The 23,325-nt window shown below is 46.6% G+C and overlaps 2 protein-coding genes across 7 annotated transcripts in view; one reads left to right on the top strand and one right to left on the bottom strand.

The window, feature by feature from the left end:
• The window catches only part of Smim35 (small integral membrane protein 35), a 119,884-nt gene extending 115,631 nt beyond the window's left edge, over positions 1 to 4,253 (bottom strand). Inside the window, exon 1 of one of the 2 annotated variants that reach the window (XM_087212445.1) lies at positions 3,016 to 4,253. In XM_087212445.1, the coding sequence (XP_087068571.1) occupies positions 3,016 to 3,022 (7 nt within the window). In that variant the 5' untranslated portion in view covers positions 3,023 to 4,253. The remainder of the gene's footprint in view (positions 1 to 3,015) is intronic. The other variant, XM_087212444.1, reaches the window with a different exon arrangement.
• The window catches only part of Tmprss4 (transmembrane serine protease 4), a 36,471-nt gene that overhangs the window by 5,429 nt on the left and 7,717 nt on the right, over positions 1 to 23,325 (top strand). For 3 of the 5 annotated variants that reach the window (XR_015451682.1, XM_087212441.1, XM_087212439.1), the window contains exons 2-8: positions 9,864 to 9,897; positions 13,855 to 13,968; positions 17,041 to 17,193; positions 18,169 to 18,298; positions 20,420 to 20,521; positions 21,459 to 21,499; positions 23,076 to 23,235. Coding sequence is in view for 4 of the 5 variants with exons in the window: in XM_087212441.1 (XP_087068567.1) it covers positions 9,864 to 9,897; positions 13,855 to 13,968; positions 17,041 to 17,193; positions 18,169 to 18,298; positions 20,420 to 20,521; positions 21,459 to 21,499; positions 23,076 to 23,235 (734 nt within the window). In the remaining variant the exon portion in view is untranslated. The remainder of the gene's footprint in view (positions 1 to 9,863; positions 9,898 to 13,854; positions 13,969 to 17,040; positions 17,194 to 18,168; positions 18,299 to 20,419; positions 20,522 to 21,458; positions 21,500 to 23,075; positions 23,236 to 23,325) is intronic. The other 2 variants (XM_087212442.1, XM_087212440.1) reach the window with 2 other exon arrangements.

Genomic DNA, 23,325 nt, shown 5'->3' on the forward strand with positions numbered 1-23,325 from the left:
CCCCCATATGGAGGCACAGGGATCAGAAGACTATGGCCCCACCTACCCCTGCACGCCTCCACCTCCCAGCACTGAGGGGATGGGGGGTGCTTCATCCAAAGCCCAAGGATGCTAGAGACCAGACCTAGGCCTGCTCTGTCTATTGCCGAAATGTCCTGCACAATACAGCTTCTACACACACACCTGCTTTTCCTAGGAAGCTCTGATTGCTTGACAATCTTTCCCTGGCCTCAAGAAAGGATCTCCTGTTATTCCCCTATTCATCCTCAGAATCCTTTCCTGCCTCCCTCCCCCCTTGTGATGGTTTAAAGGACTATGTTTGCCCTTGCCCTTCTGTTGGTCTTTGCTTTTCTGACTTGCATCCTTTGCTTTCTCTTAGAGAGTCTTCACACAGGTCACATGACGTCACTCCCAGGTCCCCTAAATGTCCTGACCACTCTCCTGAGCCACACTTAGTCCACAGTTTGCCCTCCTGCTGTCAGGCCCCTTGGCCTACAAAACCACCACAATAGCTACCATCCTTTCAGCCCCTGTCACATACATGCCAGGCTCTCTGCAAAATTCTTTCCCATTAATAATGAATAATGTTTGAGTACTATGTCAAGCACTTACCAGGTTCTATTATAATATTGTAATTAATTATTAAGAGCAATTATATAATATCTGCTCCATGGACACAAGATTGTTGCCTCTTATCCACTGCTGTGTCTCCAGGCCACCCCGACAGTGCCTCATTCAATGAATTAAGTATTATTATTATCCTTACAGTTAATAGTTACTGCACTCCTATTCTGTACCAAGCAATGTGCTACTTGGTACTCATTAGGAAGAAGACAGTAAAAGTCAATCTCTTATATGAAGGCAAGGCTCTCAGTGATTAGTAACTCGCCTAAGGCCTAAGGCCAGTGAGCAACAGCAGCAGGACTCAGACCCGGGTGGCATTCCGCTGGGTGGATTCCAGGGCCTGTGCTCTATCCACTGTCAAATACCTGAAAACATCTTAGCAAGTGGCCTTCCAGTGAGGAAAAACTCCATGAAGCGTTCTCGGAGTTACATGAGTGGGCAGGAAAATGGGAAAGGAACTTCAGGTTATGCAACCTCAAAGCAATAATACAGAGAAGTCCCAGAAGCACCTCTGAAGCACTATTTCTAGGATCATGAGTTCAGAGTTCCCAGGAGAGCAATCTAGAGTACCTGAGACCTTTGCCAGCAGATTGGCCACAGCAGCCAATCCAGGTGATTGTCATTGGAGCATCCAGCCCACTCCTGCCTTCATATGGAACCCCAGTGCTGGCCCTCCTCAACACTGAGTGGAGTTCTGCTCCCCAGCCTCCAGGGTAATTGGAGCAGATGGGACCTGTCCACTTACTAACCTCTGTTTCAAGCCCTGATCTGAGAGTATCAGATGCAGGCTCTTATTTAACCTCCACCATTGACCTTTTGAAGTAGATTGTATTCTCCCTATTTTACAGATGAATAAACTGAGACTCAGAAAAATTTACAAACTTAGAAAAGACTGACAACATGACTGAGAAAGACAGTTGGATTCAGTTCAGTGTGTCTGCTCAAGAGGAGAAGACACAGGGGATGACCCCCTTCTGATCAGAGCAACTGAAATCCATCAAACCACAAAGACTAAGCAAGGAGGAACATACAGAAAGAAGCCTGTAAGATCAGGAGAGGGCCCGATGGGATTCCAGTGGGCTTGAAAAGGCACACTGTACCTAGCAGGTGGAGCAACTTATGCAATCACTGTTCATTACCTTCATCTCATGAGGTCAGATTTATCACATCCACATTGCAGAGGGAAACTGAATCTGAGAAATGTTAAACACTCTGCCCCAGGTTGCTCACCAGGGCAATATAGAAGCCAGACCCTCCACCGCCAAACCTCCTCTTCTCTCCCCTCTTCCCTTCCCACCATTTTAAAGCTTAAGGGATAATGCAAGACAAGCAAAGATGGCATAAACTCTGTGGAATTATTTTATAAACCTCAAGCTGCACCTCGGATAGTAGCTCCCTGGCTCAGGTAAGCTGCAGTTTTTAGGGAACTCCGCTCATCTTTAAGCTCCATCAGCACTTCCCAAATAGTGCTATCTGACCCCTTCTGGCTCTCTTGAGTCCCTTTCTACCACTGGCCGGGCATTAGCCTCAGGTATGCAGACCCTGATGGGAAGGCAAAGGGGGCTCAGATGCAGCCACCATCCAGGGCAGAGGAAAAGCTGAACGAAGAAGAACAATGGGGAACTCAGAAGGGTGGAGAGAATGGACTGCTTCCCCTAGGACCAAGAGAAGGATCTCAAAGGCATTGTAGGAGCTGCTTAGCAGCTCAGCACCAGGAAGGAAGGACCCCTAACAGGGAGCCTAGGCTGTCTGCAGTCCAGATCCACCCACCCGGCCTGTAGTGATGCCTCACTCCTGCCCTCCTCATTGTCCTGCCATTTGACTGGAGGGGAGAAAGATAACACTGGAGCCTGTTTCTCCACTTGTGAAACAAGAACAATTATCGCTCTACCATCTCCCAGGGACCTGCCTAGAGTTAAAAGTTATGCCCAAACACAAAGGCTGATTCTTAAATGATAGAGCTGAACAGCAGGCTGGCAGCAGGAAAATGGCAGGCCACCTGATACCACCCATCTGCTCCAGGCCCTGCCCTGGAGCTATTATACCCTGTGATGGGGGCTGAGGTGCCTGGTCAGTACCTATGTAGCTTAGAACAAGGCAAAATGGTTTCTGATGTAACAGCCAAGCAAGGGTGCAAGGATGCTTAAAGCCAAGGCAGAGTTTGCAATAATGCTTCCTGAATCTCCTGGTGTGGAGCCAGGGCTGGGGACCTACCTCCAGACAGGGTCACAGGTCAGAGACTCCTTGGAAGCCAGCATGGTTGTCACCTCTGAGAACCTTCCATGCCACTCTGCACTGCTGTGTCACAGCCAGGCCAGTCCTAGGAAATGCAGCCCCCTTCCCTGCCCCATGATCATGCAGCCTTCCATGTCCTCCTACACATCACCTTACCTGTCATGGCTGAGGCACCCAAGAGATAGGATCCTGCTTGCAGCCTGGCAAAGGCATCAGACTGCCTATCACTGATGCTGGTGGAGAGGACACTTTTGGGGGGCAGTGAAGTTGAGATGGGATGCAGGTCGGGGGTCTCAGAGTGTGAGGCCACCTAGAGGAGCCCCTGAGCACCAGAGCCACCTGTGGCCAAACTCCACTTCAAGCTGACTGTGAGTAGACTTTGAGTCTCTTGGCTCACCCAGAGAACGTTCCCCACCCACTCCCCTGGGCTTCCTCCACTGCTTTGCCACTGATCTCAGCAACCTAGCTGCCACCTGCCAGAGCCTCAAAGGACCTATTTATCTCATCACCTAGCAACACCAGCATCTCTGGCTCTTGGTTTTCCTTCTGAGGTCATGGAAAGCCAGAGCTTGGCCCCCAAGGGAGCTGCAAGCTGCCAAGACCACAGCAGTGCTAGAAAGCTCTCTTTTATGCACCCCTAGTTTTCCCCGCTTCGTCCACACCCTATTTCAGCTCTGCCCCCACTGACTTCTTCACAGAGCAAGGAAATGCAGAGTCAGCACTGGGGAGAGGAACAAGGCCCAGGGACAGGCTACTTGGCAAAGAGGGCAGACAAAGGAGCTACCCTGGCTCCCTGTTCCCTTGGCCTCCTTGAGCTGTCACCTCTTCTTCAGCTCATTATTAGCCTGGTGGAACACTTGCCTGTTTCATTGTGAGTATTAACTCTTTTATCTGCTCCACCATCTCTGAAAGATGGTTCCCAGTTACCTGACAGGGACCTGAGGTTCAGAGAGGTTGAGAGGTGTAACCAAGGCTATACAACAAGTCAAAAGGTGAGATGAGAACTCATACACCCCAGGCTGGTTCTTTGTGGCTCCTGTGTAACACACTGAACCCCTACTCCCTTAAAAACAGGTACTTGCTTCCTGGTGTCTGGGTTCATCATCTCTGAGCTGGAAGGGAACCAGGACTTTGAGAGGTCCACTTGCCATTTTCAGGCTGGCAAAGGCATCGGACTGCCTCTTACCCGAGCTAGCAAAGAGGACACTACTGGGGGAAGTAGGTTTGGGGTGGGATACAGGTTGGGGGTCAGAGTGGGTGAGGCCACTTAGAGGAGCTCCTGAGCTCCAAGACCTGAAAATATGATGGGGAAGGGGAGGGGAGGAGGTCAAGTAGATAAGAAAGGTACAAACCTAATGGAAGAGGGAAGAAGGGACGCTAACGCCAATAAAGGTCCTCCCAGCTGCCTAGCTGTGGACTCCATTGTGGGGAAAAAGAAACTCAAAAGGACCCAGCACCAGCTACTGATACTCACCTGATGGCTTTCTGAAACTTCAAGTAAATGAAAATAACAGTCCCCTGGGTTCAGAAGCCTGACCCCAAGAGCTGGATCTGTTACTTGCTGTGTACCATAGCAGCTACTTAATGTATATGAGCCTTGGTTTCCTCTTCTGTAAATGGGAATAATTTCTCAAGGTCATCCCAAGAATTAACTAGGATATCATTTATGAAAGAAGGATATTGTAAGCTATATGGCCATATTTAATAGCAGTAGTTAATTGTTCTACCTCCACATCTGGGTCCTGGATTAATGTCTTTCTGCTGCCAATACCAGCTGAGAAGGAAGGAGGAAGAAGGAAGGAAGGGAGGGAGGAAAAGAAGGAAAGAGGGAAGGAGGGAGAGTCTCTGAGCTAATCAGAAAAAGGCAGGTGTTTTTCAGCCATGAACTCCCCACCCAGTTCCACCTCTACCTCACCACCCACCTTCTCCAGCTTGGGCCCTCAGGTGTCCTTGGAGGCCTGGGCATTCCTGCCCTTCCACTGTCCTCCACATAGCAGGAGGACACTGGCTAGACTAAATCCATGAGTCAGGGCTCTGCAGCAGACTGAATCAGCAAAGCAGACAGGCCCAGCCCAGCAGCAGCCCAGACAGAAAGGAAAATACCGATGCCCTCACTGGGGCTGGACTAGACTGGGGCTGGGCCGCAGCAGTCGTGGCCAGGGGCCAGGTTCAAGTTGGGGATAAAATAAGATGTTTCTAGCAAAGCAGAAGGAAGCACAGTTGGTCTTTGCTGGCTTCTCAACTTCCCTCTTCCCTCTATCAGCATCAGCCCAAGACACTTCTGTCTGGCCTCCACTGGAGTTGCCTGGTGATTGGGCCTCTGACTCTCATGTGGTATTGACCTGTCTCAGCCCCGTTCTCTCTTTCCCTCAGCTCAGAATTTATTCTTGGCTGCGAGGGGATGGATCTGGCCATAAGTTCCTGTTTCTATCTGGTCAGGAAGATCACTGACATTGATGGTCCCCAAATGCTACTCACAGGCCTAAAATGCACCTACCACCCCGGCCATTAGCCCTGATACCCATGACCTGCAGCAACTCCTTTTCCCAGGAATCCTCTATGATCTCTCTGTGTCAGTGATGTTCATCCATAAGCTTCAAGAAAAGCCAAGAAGTGGGCTGGGGATTTAGCTCAGTGGTTTTGCCACTGAGTTCTATCCCCGGCACCAAAAAAAAAAGAAAGAAAAGCTAAGAAGGGCCAGGGATTTAGCTCAGTAGCACCCACCTCATCTGCCTCACAAGCGCAAGGTCCTGAGGTCGATCCCTGGTACTGGGAAAAAAACAAAAAGAAAGAAAGGAAAGCCAAGGAATGATCCACTAAATGAAAGAACTGAGGCTGTGTCATAGTCAGGGCAAATCAGTGTGAGGACTAGAGTTTGATTTCCTCGAACCACTCAGCATAGCCCACCATTGGCTTCTAATTTTCTCTTTGAACCCTGGGTGTAGACCATTGGATAAACCACGATCTTTAATTCAGGGTATTTTTCACTCTTGGTCCATGCAGGGTCCACTTGTGACTCACTAGCTAGTTAGTGGGTTTAACAATGTAGTCTCTATAAATTCCAACAAATCCTAGGACTTAAATAATGACCTTCATCTAATCACGGGATCCCTCTTCCTCTCTCACATGCACATCCATCCCCCAGTGAGGTAGGTGGGCAGGTCTCTTTCACTTATTAATTCAGCTACTAGTGACTGTACATCTCTTATAGATCAGCTACTGTGCCAGCTACACTTTGCCAAGGTTGGCATCACTCCATACCCCATGTTCATTGCTCTCTTGCTCTTCTGAAAAATGCTTCTGGACTGTATGTAATCTGCTGGGGCCTTCTTTTATTGTTAATGTAATGCCACCCATCTTATTTTATGTTGCTATAGTTCATTTCTTTTGACTGCAGCCTAACATTTCATTGTGAATACTGTATATCACAGTCAGCTTCTGAAAGACTGGCCTCAGACTCAGTCCTAAAACTGAGACTTACCAATTTGTCTTTTTTCACTCTCTCTGTTTCTTCCTCCTTTCTTTTTCTTTCTGTCTGTTTTAGAGACGAGTTTTTTTTGTGTTATCAAGACTGACCTCAACTCACAACCCTCCTGCCTCAGCCTTCCAATAGCTGGGATTACAAGTGCACACCATGGCATCAAGCTCATTAGTTTTTTCATTCAATAAATATTTGCTCAATACTTATTATATGTGGGACATTGTAGAGAATATCAGGGATGCATTGATTAACTGCAATTTCAGGTGAGAGTTTTTATTTGGTTCATCTTTTTTCTTTCTCACTTTTGTTTCCAAATGGGGATGAATTGTTTTCTACAACCACTACTCAGTAGACAGCAGTTGGGAACATTAGCCACAGTGAGCACGGGGTTGCTTCAGTTCAGTTCAGGATAAGGAGCTAAGGCCAGGCAAGGTGCAGACTAAGCCTTTCCCCTGAGTCTCAGCCTCTATCACAAATCCTCACCCATCAGAGGGTATAGTCAATGTTTATTGAATGAATAATAAACAAATGAGATCTGCTCTATATTCTTCAACCAATGCAGGCACGCACACACAGGCAGAGTGGATGAAAAAGGATGAAATGATGGGGAAGAGCACTAAATGGATGCTCTTAATATCCTGCAAGCCCTTCTGCTGGCCTCCCACATCTCGGCAAACACTCTTACTTGCTTAACCAAAACCCCAGGGCACTGGCAAGGCCCATTGCCTTTATTTCCAGACACCCGTGGAGTCTCTCTGACACCATCCTCTCCCTCTCCTGTCCTCACCTCACTCTAGCCATGCCAATCTTTATGCGGTTTCTCCAATGCCCCAAGCTTGTTCCTGCTGTTGGTTCTTCCTGCCGTTAAAGTCCCAGCTCAGATGTCACCTCCCTAGGAGATGCTCCCTAGCCCCCCTAACTCCTTCCCCAGACCTCCCATTCTAAATCTCCACCCAGGCACTGTCTCTCTCACCTCACTTTGCTCTCTGATAGCTCCTACCAGGCTCTGGTCTTTTCTAGCTACCTGTGTACACCCTGTCCTCCCCAGACTTGCCCCTCCTCCTAGGGATGCAGCCCTTGCTCTGTCCTTTGGGCTCCTCTCTGGTCCTGCTGAAGGACTATTTGCCATAGATTCCATAGCTCATGAAGCAACACCTGGTACAATATGGACCCTCCACAAACCTCTGTTTAGTTTGGTGATTATGTAATGCTACTCATCCTGGTTATCAGACACTTTGTGTCAATCCTTTTCACCTTTGAATTGACTGAGTTAGATGAAAAGATTTTGTAAACTATTACATGCCAATTGTGTGTGAATTGCTATTGGTATTATTGTTACCTGAATCTATAGCCACAGCAAGGCACACTTACCCAATCAGTCCTCATCTTCATCCTGAAAATTGTCCCCTCTATCCAGCCCCAGTGCTGACAGAGAGGAGAGATACCGTGTAGAGCCCAGACGTTGGTTCCATTCAAGTCATTAATTGAGTCTTTACTAGGAACAAGCCTGATGCTGAACATAAAGGATACAAAGACAATAAGAAAAAGTAATCAATACAATTTTTGTCAATTTAAATTTTTAATTTAACAAAAGGAAATCACCAAAGAGGGAGGGAGAGAGGGAGAGAGAGAGAAACAGTGACTAGCTGACAAGAGAAGGAATGTGATAAAGACGTAATGAATGCCATGGAAGCATAGAGGGTCAAGGGCAGCAGGAAGGAAGCCTGGCACTTCCCCTCAGGTGGCTCATTTTGCCCTCAAGGTAGCCCTTCGAAGTCAGTGTTCTTTTCCCCCACCTTACCAAGGGTAAACTTGAGGCCCAAAGAGGTTGAGGATCTTGCCCAAAATACACAGTTAGTAATATGCAGAGCTTGTATTCCAATTCAGCCTCTGCAGACTACAGCACCTGGATGGATACTACATCAGCCAGCCATGACCTCCTGCACAGAGTGGACACGGAAATGTACAGCACCCTGGGGGTACCATGACCTCTGCACACAGGATCAGGAAAGTCCCTGGGTGGACACTTAGACCTCAACAGAGCCCAGGGATTCCACACCCTCAGTCAAACTGGGAAAGGGAAGAAGAAGCAGGAAGGCTTCTGGGAGGCAGGAGAAGGAAAGGCAAGGGCTCAGAGGCCAGGAACTTGGGTGTCACCCTTTGACCTTTGCCCAGCAATAAAAGAGACATGTGTACTTTAGATATGAGCCTTTGTGCATGTGCTAAGTTCACATGTAAAGTAATATGAGCAAGTGCAAGAAGTGCCTGTCCTTGTGTTTGTGTTGTGTATGTGTTGATGATAACCTAAGACCACACTCTCAGAAATGCCATTATGTATTCTGATAGTTCTTATTTTTGTTCATTTCATCTGGTACAACATACATTAAGTAAAACACTCAAACCAAAAGTAAACCTCTCTACGAGGTTTTACACATATAAACACATGTAGCCAAGACCCAGAACAAGATCTAGAAGCTTCTCAACATTCCAGAAGGCTCTATTGTGCTCCTTCCAATAATCACCCCTCCTTCCCCAGTTGTAACCATTATCCTGACCTTTTAAACTAACCACCTCTTAAACCTCATGCAAATAGAATCATACGGTATATACTTTTGTGCCTTGTTTCTTTCCTTCATTACCACATCTGTGAGTTTCATCTAGGTCATTGCATTTACAATGCATTTACTTTTACCGATTGCTGTAATTCTATAAATTATATGAATAGACTACAGTTTATTTATCTACTCTGCTGGTATTGACATTGGAGTTTTTTCTGATGTTTAGCTATTATTATTATTATTAAAGCTACTATGAACAGTCACGTATAAGTTTTTTGCTAGATGTATTCATTCACTTCTCTTGACTAGATCCTGAATCAGAATTGTTGTGTCAATAAATCATACACTAGTTGTATATTTTGCATTAGTAGATTTAACCAAACCATTTTCCAAAGTATTTGTATGAATTTACATTCCCACAAACACTGTATGAAATTTCCACTTGCTCCACATCCTCATCAACACCTAATATTGTCAGCTTTTTAAATTTTAGCTAATCTGATGTCTATGTAGAGATATTTCATTGTAGTTTAAATTTGCATTTGCCTCACATGTAATGATATTGAGCATCTTTTGGTACTTATTAGCCACTTGGGTAACCCCTTTTGTAAAGTATCTGTTCAAGTTTTTATAGAAATATACTATCTGTGAAACTAGGCAAATTATTGACAAAAACAGATAATGCAGAATTATCTTGAGAAATTCAGCAATACATACAAGTGGCAACTAGTTGTTTCAATAATTGCTAAGGAATTGCTACAATTACTAAACTAGTCAAACCAGGTCAAATAGGTACATGACTGAATTTTTTATCTTGAACCAATTATATAGATCTCACAGAGATCCCCAACTTAGATTTAGCAGGGTAAAGGGAATACATACAAGAACCAAAGGTCTCCTGTAGGCTGCTACCCCCAGTCTTAGAGGTTTCCTCATTCAACTCACTGTTTTTCCTTCAATTACAGGATCCCAGCAGTGACCATCCCCTGAACAACCTCGGTAAGCTCAATCCAGCTTTTCTTTGTCTCCCTCAGCCTCTGAGTTTTCAGTTACCAAGTAGATACTGAGCTATTCTCACCAGGCCCTCACAACCTCCACCACATGACAAATGGTATAGGTGACATCGAGCCTCCATCCATCCATCATTCAACAAATACTAAGTAATTGTAAGTTTCAGGATTCATTCTAGAAGTAGGAGGACTAGTCTCTAGGGAAACAGGATTAACAAACCTAAAACTTCAAGAGCAAAGCTTCCCCAGTTCCATAGTTGTGCCAGGGCCTGGACTGATGCTCGGCCACAGCAGTAAGACAATCAGTCCTCATGGAGTTCACAGGCCATCCATGCTGCCAGGAAACAAGCTGATCAATGATGTCTTCACTGAGGAAAGAAAATGGCAGTATTTGCCTGTTTTATTATACAAAAATAAACTAGTAAATAGAATGTTCCCAAATTTCAGTTTCTTTTCCTCCTGTTACATTTTTTTAAACCACTGATACCTACTCTTGACATAGCTTACTGGATCAGCAAAACAAACAAAGCCCAAATTCATATGGACAGATCAATAAGAAAATGGCTCATTCTGCTTACTTTGACAGTTTACTTCTCAGTTCAGGTTCACCAGTTAATAATAAGCACAAATGATGGAATCTTCAGCAAGTAAAAATGATGGCTTGTTTATACTTGAGAATTTAATAGATCAGTAGACCATGGTGACCCCAAAGAACACCAGGCCCCCTAGGGCTCCACCCAGTGAGTAAGCCTGAGAACCACCAAACCAGAAAATGAGCTGAATCTGCTACAAATGCCTGGTGTGAAGGAAGTGAACAATTTGAGCTTGTCAAGTGGTCAGGAATGGCACCATGTGCCAGGCATTACAGGATGAGTCAATTGTCAGCAGGCAGAAGTGATTGATGAGGTCTCAGGGGAGAAGGGAAGAGCCCAAGCTCTTCAGACTCAGAGGTGAGTATTAATAGGGTTATTCTGGACCAAGAAGCAAACCAGCCAGCGCAGGCCTGGGGGCTTGTGAGGACCAACTATAGAAGTTCATTCAGCCAAGAGAGTGAGGACAAGTCACACTGACTTTGAAAGCACAGGGAAGAGTGAAGCCCAGATGTGGAAGCCACAGGGAGACAGGGGGAAAAAAAACATATTTTGGAAAGTTCTGTCCAGCAGCAGTGGGCAGACAGGCTGGAGGAAGGATCAGTGGCAGGCAGGGAGGCTATTCATAGCTCAGTGGGTTCATGAATTTAAACGAGGTATGAAGCCCCTTCCCTTCCTGCTGGGGAAAGCAGGACGACCCTGAGAACATCTGGGAGGCAGAGGTCTTGGATCCTGGACACAGGGACTCACGGCCCCCAGCAGGTCATTTGGTCTCCAAGATAACAAACCTAAAAAGTGTCCCCAGAGATAGGTGCTCAATAAGTAAGTCATGCATGCATGAAAGAACAAAACGTCACCACATCTGCAGGAGAGAGGACAGTTGTGAAGACTGGTTGCTGAAACGTTAAAGTATGCACTAACATTATTGATAACCTACTTTGGGCCAGGCCCTAGCAGTTTACAGGCAATACCATTTCCAGTCCACATCCCCAGCACCTGGCCCCTGTGTCTGAAGTTAAAACTCTCTTTTAGGAAAACATGAAGTTTCAGGTTTCCCTTATAATAGATTCATTAATATCAGCATTTACTGGACACCGGATCCTGCCAGGATGCCATTCTTTGCTTTTGAAGAGCAGAGGAAAAGGATAGAGCCAGACAGATGACTAGCAATCATTCAAAGCTGAATAAAATGAGATCTGAAGGCAGATGGAAGAGATGCGCTTAGAGCATTCATTTGACAAACACTCGGTGAGTGTCTCCTGCAGGACAGGTGCTGTTTTAGGCACAGGGGACTCAGTAATGCACAAACGAGACACAGTCCTGTCTTCAGGGGTCTTCATTTCTGGGAGAGGAGGGGAGAAGACAGGAAACATACAAAACATGTAAAATATACAATATGTCAGACAACTAGCCTATTGCTTGCTTAGGTCTCTCTGACTACTGCACTTCCTGCCCAGCTCTTCTTGGAGGAGAGGTCCACACAGCACCCTCCCAGCTTATCTGCCTGCAAGGAGAGGGTAATGGAAAGAACCCACCTCTGCTACTTACTGAGAACCTAACTTTTCACACCCATTCCCACGTCCCACTTCCTAGAACAGCTTTGTGAGGAGCACATATAATTATTACCTGTTTTAGGCAGCAATGGGCTCCTACCTCATCTCCCTAATCCCAGACTCTTTTGTTTCAGTCCACCTCCTCCCTGATGAGTGATTCCTCCTCCTAAACATTAATTTGATCATTTTTCTCTACTGCTGAAAAACTTTTCATGGCTCCTCACTGTCTTGAGAATAAAATCTGAAGCCATCTTTAGCATGGCTTTCAAGGGTCTTCACAAACTGACTCAGTTTTCCTGCTTCCTAACGTGCTTTGATCCACCTCAGATTCTAGGTCACCAAGGCATTCGCAGTTCTATTCCATGCCATTCTGGGCCTGGTCCAGCAACTCCATCCCCCATTGCTACCTACATTTAAGTCCTTCCTGCTCAAGAAGCCATCCACAACCTACCTTCAATGGTGTCTCTAGGATAACACATGCTATCTTTCACACTTCCATCCATGTCCCTGTTTGTCCCTTCTCCAGACTGTAATTTTCTTAAAGACAAGAACAGCCAGGTGTGGTAGTATGTGCCTATAATCTCAGCACTCTGGGATCCTGAGACAGGAGGATGCCATGTTCAAACCCAGCCTGGGCAAATTAGCAAGACCCCATCTCAAAATAAAAAATACAAAGAAGGTTGTGAATGTAGTGCAGGGCAAAGACTTTGATTTCAATCCCTAGTACCACCAACATATACACATGCACACATGTGCATGCACACACACACACACACAGAGACAGGGACAATGCAGGAACTTATTGTTTGTTGACTGACTTGGAGATGGAGACCATCTGGTTCTAGCCATCCACAAGTATTTATTAAGCCTCTACTCTCAGCTCTCACTGTGCTGGAGGGCTCTACCCTCCTGGAGCTTATAGTTTAATCAAAAGATAAATCAGGTATAGGAAGAATGCATCTAATGTTCTGTAGCACAGTAGGGAAAGTATGTTTTTTTGTTTGTTTGTTTTGGTTTTTTTGGTACCGGGAATCAAACTCGGGTCCTTGCGCTTGCAAGGCAGGCGGTGGAACCACTGAGCTAAATCCCTGGCCCGGGAAAGTATGTTTAACAATGAAAACTCTCAAAAGAGTTTTTGAATGTTTCCAACACAAAGAAATGACAAATGTCTGAGATAATAGATACATCAATTAGCCTGATCCAATCATCATACATTGTATACATGTATGGAAATATCACACTATAGCTCATAAATATGTATAATTACTATGTGTCAAAAATAAAAAGATATTTTAAAATATGTCGGGAAAAGGATGAATGATAGCACAATGAATTTACACTCATATTCATGCAGGCCTTGGGCCTGTCCCAGGGCAGGCTCGGAGCAGATTGAAAAGGGTGACACATCCTAGGACAGGCTAGGGCAGTGGCGACAAACCTATGACATGTGTGTTATTGTGCTTTTCTTTTATGACAAAAGATGTTAATATATGAGTTGTTTTTTCTAAACTAAAACCTCAGTATTCAGGTTTAATTGCAGTGTTGGCACTTCGTGATAAATAAATGTGTTTTGGGTTGCAATTTGGGCACTTGGTCTTTAAAAAGTTCACCATCACTGGCTAGGGAAAGACAGGAGGGCAGCGTGGGCTGCAGGCTCATTTACAAAGTGCGTGAGAGATGGGTAAACTTGGGGAGGGGAAAGGAACTGAAGTGGCCTAGTCTGTAGGGCAATCCTTCCACAGGCCAGGGAAGCTCCAAGTGCTGACCACATGCTCTTTCCCCTCTGCCTCACACCTCCTACAGGTGCCACCCGCTTGCACAAGCCCCGCACCCCAATGGAGACCTTCAAAAAGGTGGGGATCCCCATCATCGCAGCACTGCTGAGCTTGATGGTCATCATCATTATGGCTGTCATCAGTAAGTGACAGCCCCTAACCAACTTCACCCCCTGAATAGGTGACAGTAGCCTCCCTCACCCAGATCTATAAGTGGCAGCTCCACCTTCATCCTGCACCCCCACAGTCATAGGTGGATGATCTACATAAAGCTGTGCAAAAACAAAAAAGAAAAAGTGTATCCACCCCTGCTTTGAAGGGAGCCTTCTTCTAAGAGTGAAAGGGGAAGATGAGCTCAGCCCCCGTCCATCTCTCCTCATCTGTCCCAGATTTCTTCTACACATGTGACACACTCACAAACCCACGCAGGCAATTACAGGGCACCACCCCTGCCTCCTCCTTCCCATCTCCTGCGGATTGACAGCTGTGTGGGTCTGAGCAGCCCTTGGGGCTGCCAGGACAGGAAGCATTTCTGCCAGTGAGACACAGAGGAGACTTCGGGGAAGGTGGCACCCCTCCCCACCTTCAGCTCTGTCTTCATCATTGGGAATGTCTGAGCCCCAACGCCTGAGCACCCTACTCTGTGATGAATAAGATTAAACTGTAGGACCAGTGACTCCCAGCGCCCCTTCCAGCTACCACACACTGCAACTGAGTCCTTGCCTTCATCCTCACAGTCACAGCAGGTTACTGACCATAGCAGGAAGTAAGGGACAGGAGACCAGACTAGGAATCAGAACACTTGAGACAGAAACCCTGGCTCTGCCACTTGCTGCTGTGCAACCATAAATGGGCCCCTCAAACTGTCTTACCCTCAAACTCTTCACCTATAAAATGTTCTGCCTTTCTCCAAGCAATATCATGCACACCAAGGAGACAGCATGGATAAAAAACCAAGTTGTGCAACAGTGTGTGTCAGCACTCGGCATGCTGAGATGTGACTCAGTGTGTGTGCTTGCTCATCAGGCAGGACTATCTGGGCAGCCTGGGAAGGGCTGGCTATTTGGAGCCCATTTGCACTTGGAACTAAGGTGGCATTTGCACCAGCGGCAGCCACCAACCTTGTTAGAGGACACTTAGAGATCATCTAGTCTAACCCCTCATTGGGGCACTTAGGCTCAAAAGGTGTGGCAGTCAGAGACAAATCTGGAAGAGGATCCCAGGCCTCTGAGCATGTGGGTCCAGTTCTATCTCATGGCAGTAGAAATGCAGATCCACAACATAAACACCACCTAAATCCCTGAAAGCCTTGGATAAGTATGAGACACAAACAACTTCAAATCATTTCTTCTTGACCTTGGCTGTCCCTATGTGATAGTGATTGTGTTAGTCAGCTTTCTACTACTATAACAAAATACTTGAGATAGTCAACTTATACAGAGAAAAGGGTTATTTTGTCTCACTGTTTTGGAGGTTCCAGTTCATGATCAGTTTGCCCCACTGCTTTTGGGCCTATGTTAAGGTAGCACATCATGGCAGGACTACAGGGCAGAGCAAACCCTCTTACATCATGAGTCAGGAAGCAAAAGAAAGAGAAAGAAGCTGAGGTGCCACAATCACCTTAAAAGAAATGCCTCCAATGACCTAAAGACCTCCCACTAGACCCCATCCCAAAGGTCCCTCACCTCCCAGTAACATGCTTCAGGGGACCAGGTCTCTGGAGGACACTCCAGATCCAAACTGCAGTGGTGGATCTACAGTGCCCCCACAGATCTGCCACCCTGTCTTGTCCAGACTAATATTAAAGCAAGCTTGCTTTCTCTAAGCATAGGTTCTGCCACAGTGGAAAGAGAAGAGGCCAAATTTATTCAAGGGAAGCCAGAAAGGCACAAAATCATAATTTAGAATTGGGCTCTTGCTGTTCCAGAAGACCCTGCATGGTTTCAATGCCCTGGGTCCTCCCACTTCTGGAACCAGATGTGGTAAACAAATCCTCCACCCTGGGCTGGGCTCCCTCAATGCTTTGGTTCCTTGGCTATCAACTGCTGACCCAGTCTCCTGGCTTTGTTCCAAAAGGCTGGGGTAGTCTTGCCTTATTCTGACTTCTAATGATGAGCCATACTTGGAAGGTCTAGGACATTCCTGGCCTGCTCCTTCACTCTTACTTCACTCAAGGCAGGAGCATCAGGGCCAAGAGATCCAATCTTTGGCTCCTTCTGGGAGGTAGACAGACATTGGTTGTACCATATGAGCACTATGGGGCTTTGGAAAATGAACTCTTAACTCTTCCATCCTTAGGTTCCTTATGGGTGATATAAGTTAGAATGACACCTGTCTCCTGAGGTTGTTGCCAGAAACAACCTGGCACACTGTTACATGAGGAACAGTACAGAAATTTCCTAGCACAGTGAAAAGTAGGGGCTATCATAAACCTACTGCCACCGCTTTTAGGGCCAACTGATGCTGGATAGGAGAGAATCCACTTAGGAAAGAGGAATTCCTTCCTAACAGGGTCTCTGGCTGGGTCATCACCAAAGAAACATCTGGAAATATCTGTTCCCTAAGGGATTAATTACACTAAATGCATTCTCACCTGCCTAAGATGGCAAAGGAGCAATGGAAGTGAATGCAGCAGGCAGAATCTTAAAACAACAGGCAGAAAACAAAACAACAATCTCTTCATGAGTCTTTCAATCTCAGATAAAAACATCAGCCTCTAGAACTACACTTTACAGTTAAAAGACATTTTCACAACTACCAGCTTACCACCTTTCTCACCATCCCATTGTACAGAGGAGGAAACTGAGTCCTAGCCAAGGAAGTGAATGGTATAAGGTTGCACACAGTAAGTATCAGAGCCAGAACTAGGTCTTGGGACCCCATGTTCCCCATGTGTCTCCTCGTTACCTGGGCCAGAGCTCAGGGTAAGAGACCGGCAGAATCCATTTCCCAATTTCCCACACACACATTCTCACACCGGACTCCTCTGCCATCTTATAGACCTGGGGCCTGTGTTATTATCTCCACTTTCAAATAAGGAGGCCGAGGCTCAGGATCAGGTAGATCTGCTAGTAAGCAGCAGAACTGGGCCTTGGACCCATATCTGCCTATTTCCAATCCCTGAGCTAACTTTCAGAAAAATACAGCCTCTCCCTGCCCCAGCTGCCTGCATGACCCTCAGCCCTCTCTGCCATTCTCTGCATTTGCCTTCCAGTCAAGATGATCCTGGATAAATACTACTTCATCTGCCAGCACTCTCTACACTTCATCCCGAGGGAGCACATGTGTGATGGCCACCCCGACTGTGCCTCAGGGGAAGATGAGGAACCCTGTGTCAAGAACTTCCTTGAGCAGCCTGCTGGGACAGGTGAGTCCAGGTAGGGACAGGGCATGAGGGGAGTGGGCCCAGCAGGCAGTCCGCTCCGGTACACAGGGTCACATACAGCACCAGCCTACTGATTTGTCTATCCCTGTACAATAAGGTTCACCAGAGCAGGACCCTGCTGTGTCTATCTCTAGATTCCAGCATGTAATGAAGAGCATGCACTCATTAAGGATTGGATAGAGGGGATAGGAAATTGTAACTGAGGCTGTCTCACTTCCTGCTGCACCTGCTTGATTTTGAGAAAGAGGACTAGTTTGGTTGTCCTTGGGAAGTTCCTCCTTCCTATGAAATCTCTTATTTCCAAAGGACTAGAAAAGAGAATGTCAGACCATCCAACCAATTAACGATCCTTCAGTTCATTAGTGTTTACTGTAACATGCTATGTAACAGATATTCGGAGGATAAAAAGCATGTTATTTCTTGATCTATCTGGTAATCGGAATCTAATGAGGAAAGGCCAAAGAGATGAGTGATGGGACAGAGCTGAGTGACTTCCTGTGTATTTCGCTCTTTATCAATTACATTCAAATGTCTCAAAGCACCTGCCATCATACTACCAACAGAACTTCTCACTTAACCTCCACCCTGACCTTACAGGGAGAAACACCTAGGTCCCTGGCTGAAAAGTTTCCCCAGGATGAAGCTGTGTGGACCACGGGTAGAGTGACCATGTAACTGTTCCATTAAAACCGATAAGGACAAAAGGAGGTGATGCTATTCATTGTGCCAGGGCAACAGATAAAAATGGAGGTTGATACCAAGACATATATCAGCTACTGTCAAAACAAAGCTTAAACAAAGTGAGATGGAGGAACTTCCCTTGATGTTAAAAGTGTCAGTGCTCGTGATGTCCCCAGTTCTGGGTTGGGCCAAGTTGAGTTGGTCACATGATGAGTTCTGAGGGGTTGGGTCAGAGGGGCCCTACCCTCAAGCTGACCCAGGCTCCTCCTCTCCCAGTCCGCCTCTCCAAGGACCGATCCACACTGCAGGTGATGGACCCAACCACAGGGAACTGGGCCTCTGCTTGTTATGACAACTTCACAGAAGCTCTGGCCAAGATAGCCTGTGGGCAGATGGGCTATGACAGGTACCCACCCACGCCATCAGAGGCTGTCATCTTTCCCCTGCACTTTCTTCTCTCCTTCTTCCTTCCTTCCTCTTTGCATCCTCTTCCTCCTTTCCCTGTTCCTTCCTCCTTCTATCTTCAAAACACAGACAATGGAGTCAGGTAGAACTTCTTTTGATTCACTTGCAAGCAGCATGAAGGTAAAGCTTCTCAGCCTCAGTTTCCTCAAGAGTTAATCAGGGGAAGTATTGCCAGCCTCACGGGATGAGTATGGGGTGCCAACAAGAGAATGTATGCAGCCCCCTCCAACAAGCACCACTCACACACACACTCACACTCACACACACACATCCATATGTGTGTACACTCACACATACACTGACACATAGCACATATACATATACATAGACACTTGCACACACACTGACACACACTGTATACACACAGAGTTCCAGCTCCTCTGCAGTCCTCTTTTTCTTTTTTGTCCTCAGTCCTCACTCCTTTGTCCTTTGGAAGAAGCCTTCCCTGTCCAATAGTACAAAGTCTAATTTACTTATCAAAGTCCCATTGGTTAAAATTTAGTTGAAATGATCCTGATTTCACTGAGGCCCCATCAACAGCAATCCCAGCTCTCTCCACAAATTCCAAAAGCGGTTCCAAATCTGGAGTGGATGGAAGGTGCATAATTATAAAAAGAGTAATTAGCATTATATTTATTTATATTCTCTTGGCAGAAAACCAAAAACATAGTTATTAATATAGCTATGTTCTAAGTAAACTCAGAGAAAGTCACTTACTTAGGTAGTAGCTTGGAGGTAGAAGACAAGCATTTGTGTGCCCAAAACCCCTCATTTAGGGGGCTGGGGGGTCTTGGTTTGAACATTGGGAAATTCTCTCTTCTCATAGGGCTTCATGAATAAGGAAGGGAACATGAAACCATTACTCAGAGAGCCAACCTGGAGAAGATGGGAAAGAGCACATGTATTCATTTACAGGGTGGGTTAGCCTCTCTGTAGCAGGTTCCAAACCAAGATTCTGAGAAACTGGGCCCAAAGATGAGATGATAACTACTATGCAGATATCACCAACCAATCACAGAACTCTCTTCCATGGATCCTTAAAGCAGCTTCAGCATCCTTTTCAATAAATGCTGGAGGCAGCCTTTACAAATCAACCTGGCCTATATGCCCTCCCTGGTCTCGTAATCAGGCTTCTGCTGCTTTCCATCTTCCATGGGTGCAACCCCCAGTACCCACCCTGCACCTTCATTTTCAAGGCAATTGGAAGGCATGTCTTGTCCCTGTTATTCTCCCCTCCTCCTGCAGCTGCTCTGACCAGCCCAGCTGCAGCCAGCCCCTCCTCCCACTGCAGTCCGGGCAACTGCAGCATCAACTGTGCCTGGCCCAGCAGGCTGAGGCTGGATTCCAAAACCTGGGTATCTCCTGGGATTCTTAAGAGGATAGGCTCCATTTCTGTCCTTCTAGAGATCACTAAGGCACCAAACCACCTAGCTCTTGGACTCCACAAAATCAAATTTCATTAGAATTATTCATCAGGCCATCATTGATGAATAGAAGGTAACTTTCCTGGGAATGTCCATTTCCAGCATTGTCTCTCTTAGGGTAGATTTCTCTACTTCCTTTCCTCTGCCTGGATTGGAATCACCTCTTGTTCTATGATCACAAAATCATAAGTGTGACCCTAGGAGTCATCTGGTCCATCCATCATTCTGCCAAGAAGAAAACTGAGGCTCAGAGAGACACAGAAAAAGAATGTGACCTGCCCAAGAGTCTTTGTTCCCCCTGCTGCGAACCAGAAAATACTGCTGGGACATTTGAACCATGGACAGAGCTGAACATTAAAAAAGAGGATCTCTAACATTTCTCTAGAGCTCTGGGTGTGGACTAGGAGTCCCCACCCAAGAAAGCAAGGGCACATGAGCACTGTGCCCAGGGCTGAGTCCAGAATGCCAAGGGGAAGTCCTTATTGTATAGCAAAACAAGCCCGCCCAAGTCTGGTCATCACTACCTCCACTTCCCTGTTGTTCCCTACTGCCATTCTCTGCCACCCTCTTGGTGCTGCCTGCTCCTGCCATCTTGTTCTCACCTCCCCCCAACTCATAGCTCTTACTCCCTCCCACAGCCAACCCACTTTCAAAGCTGTGAAGATTAGCTGGGACCAGGATCTGGATGTCATTGTAGTCACAGAAAACAACCAAGAGCTTCGGGTGCGGAACTCAAGTGGGTAAGTGATGGACCCCTTCTGACCTACAAAGGCCATGCAAGGAGGCTGCTAGAGCTGTAGCTGGCTCAGTATAAAGAGACCAGCAGCAAGAGGAACGTAAGCCAGACAACAAGAACTCTTAGAGCTATAGATCATTAAGTGCAGAGAGCTATAGCATCACATCTCTGGGAGGTTTTCTGTGTTGACTTTTTTAATACAATGGACAGCTAGACAAAGCATGCTGTCCTACTCAAAGGCAGAGCAGTGAATAAACTGACCTTTCTATCAATTTGAATAGAAAGCCAAATGTCTCTTGCTACTGCCTTATATTCCCTAAAAATTGCCCAACAGACCACTTTCCAAAAGTCACTTTGTCTCTCCCCACCACTTACCAGAGCCAAAATAGGACTTTGCGACATTCCCAGTGCTCCAGGGGAAAGGCCCTGTGGTTCTCACATCACCACCCTGCATTAGAACACAGCATCTAAATGAAATCTGTCACACCGCAGCAGGGTGATTTAGAGAGGATGCTGGCTCCTTAGCATTCAAGGATGTTTCCGAGGACTGCTTATTCATCAGAATAAATCTTGAAAAGGACAGGGTTAGTAGTAGAATGACTGCCTCGAATGCCATTAAAATCCTATTCTTCCATTTGGAAAGCCTGCAGCACAGCAGATTCTTCTGCACACTGTTCTTTTCCTGCTCAGGCTGCCAGGAGCCTGAGCTGGGCTTTGAACTGAGCAGAGCCCTCCACATAGTAGATGCTCATTAATGAGGGTGTTGGATCAAATCAAATTGCACTGAGTGTTAATGCAGTTTCTATATAGTCCCCATTATGCAGGTTCCAGATTTCCCAGATATTGGGAAGGGATTCGAATCAACATTGTCACAAGGTCTGAGTCCCTCCCTCCTACCCAAGGGGGAAGTGGAACCCACAGGGCCCTGTGCTCTCTTGCAGACCCTGTGTCTCAGGCTCCCTGGTTTCCCTGCACTGCCTTGGTGAGTATGCTCCGTCTCTGAGGATCTGGGGCTGGGCCAGCAATGAGCAGGGAGGAAGACCTTCCTCTTCATTCCTAAATCTCCCAGAATCCAAGTTTCACTCTACTTCAACCTGACTTTTGTTCTTCAGCCATTGGGCTTGTAGGTTAGTTCTCCTTCAAGTGGCTGAAGTTAAGAACTCTCTTCTACCATCTGATCACAACCTGTGACCTCAGTGTACTGTACTAGTATTAGTTTTCAATACAGTGTACTGTATTAGTTTTTCATTACTATAATGAAATACCTGAGACAGGCTAAATTTATAAAGAAAAGAGGTTTATTTAGCTCACAGTTTTGAAGGTAAAAATCAAGTAAGGCCCATTGGTTTGCCCTCTGGTGAGGGCCTAACTTCAGATAGTGAATCATGGCAGAAGTACACACAAGAGTGAGAAATCACATCACAAAATAGGAAGACAGAGAGTGATACAGGGGTTGGGCTGGTTCTTATCACAACTCACTCTCATAAGAGCCCAGAGATCTTATGAGAATCCTCTTCATCTCTTCTGAGGGCAGCTCCTCAGTGTCCTAAGGGCCACCAGGCTCCACTCTGAAAGGTCCCATCACCTCAACACTACCACTGAGGACAGAGGTCTCAGACATGAAGCTTTGGGGGACATATTTAAACCATATCCAACCACAGCAGGGAGCTACAAGGAAATGAAACAGGCTAGAAGGAAACTTTATATGAAGACAGCAGAGGGGCTAGAAATGTAGCTCAGTGGTAGAGCACTTGCCTGGCATGTATGAGGCCCCAAATTCAATCCCAGCACCTCCGAAAAAAGACAACAGGAGGCTGTCAGGGAGAGTTTAAACTCTGCCCTACCAACAAAGGGGCTTTGTGTGAGAGAGCAAAGCGACAGTGTTTGAAATCAGACAGCCTTTGAAAAGCCCCCACCTAGCACAGTGCCAGGCACATGGAAAAGGGTGTCTCTCTCTCTTGTAAGGACCATTGCAGCAGGGCTGCCAGAAGGGTTAGAGAGGCAAAGAATAGGATGGGGAGGTGGGATTGGAAGATTTAACAGGGGTCAAAGGTTGGATGTGAGAACATGTGGATGTGAGGGGGAAGGCAGGTGGGCAGATTGCGAGCTGCCCTTCACAGGAAGAAGGACCTTGGAGAAAGGTGAGTTTGGGATGGGAAGATCTGTTTCTGCAGCTTTCTTCCTACTTCCTGATGCCAAAGTAGCTTGCAGACATCTGCTTACTCTTACTCAGTGGGAGAGGCTCGGGACACTCTGCCTGGGCAGGGCTTTTGTCATTCTGCAATCCCTGTTCAGTTGCAAGGTCATAAACTCCCAGCACAGAGGACACACCCATGTGCACAATCTAAACTCTGAACAACACACAGTGCCAAAAAAGAGAGGGAAATTTGAGGAAAAGCCTCCAGTCTGGGACACTCAGTATCTCCTCATGAACAATTCAAGACCGGCCAGTCCTCTCCACCCTCCAGTACCAGTCCTGAGGGGCAGAGGTGTTTTCTCAGGCTGTATCCCCACCCCCAGCCTGACTTCCTCTTCTCCCTCCTCACTGCTGAGTTCAGCCTGTGGGAGCAGCGCAAAGACTCCTCGGGTGGTGGGTGGGCAGCATGCATCTGTGGATTCTTGGCCTTGGCAAGTCAGCATCCAGTACAACAAGCAGCACATCTGTGGAGGGAGCATCCTGGACCCCTACTGGATCCTCACAGCAGCCCACTGCTTCAGGTAAGGCCCCAGGGATCAAGGCCACGAAGGGCCCACCTCTGACTTACTTTCCATTGCCCACTCACCTCCCCTGGAGACCACTGCCAGGGT

The sequence above is a fragment of the Heterocephalus glaber genome, unplaced genomic scaffold (assembly GCF_053883595.1).
Source record: "Heterocephalus glaber isolate CG9 unplaced genomic scaffold, H.glaber_assembly_v1.0 deba00001429, whole genome shotgun sequence".
Taxonomy (NCBI): Eukaryota; Metazoa; Chordata; class Mammalia; order Rodentia; family Bathyergidae; genus Heterocephalus; species Heterocephalus glaber.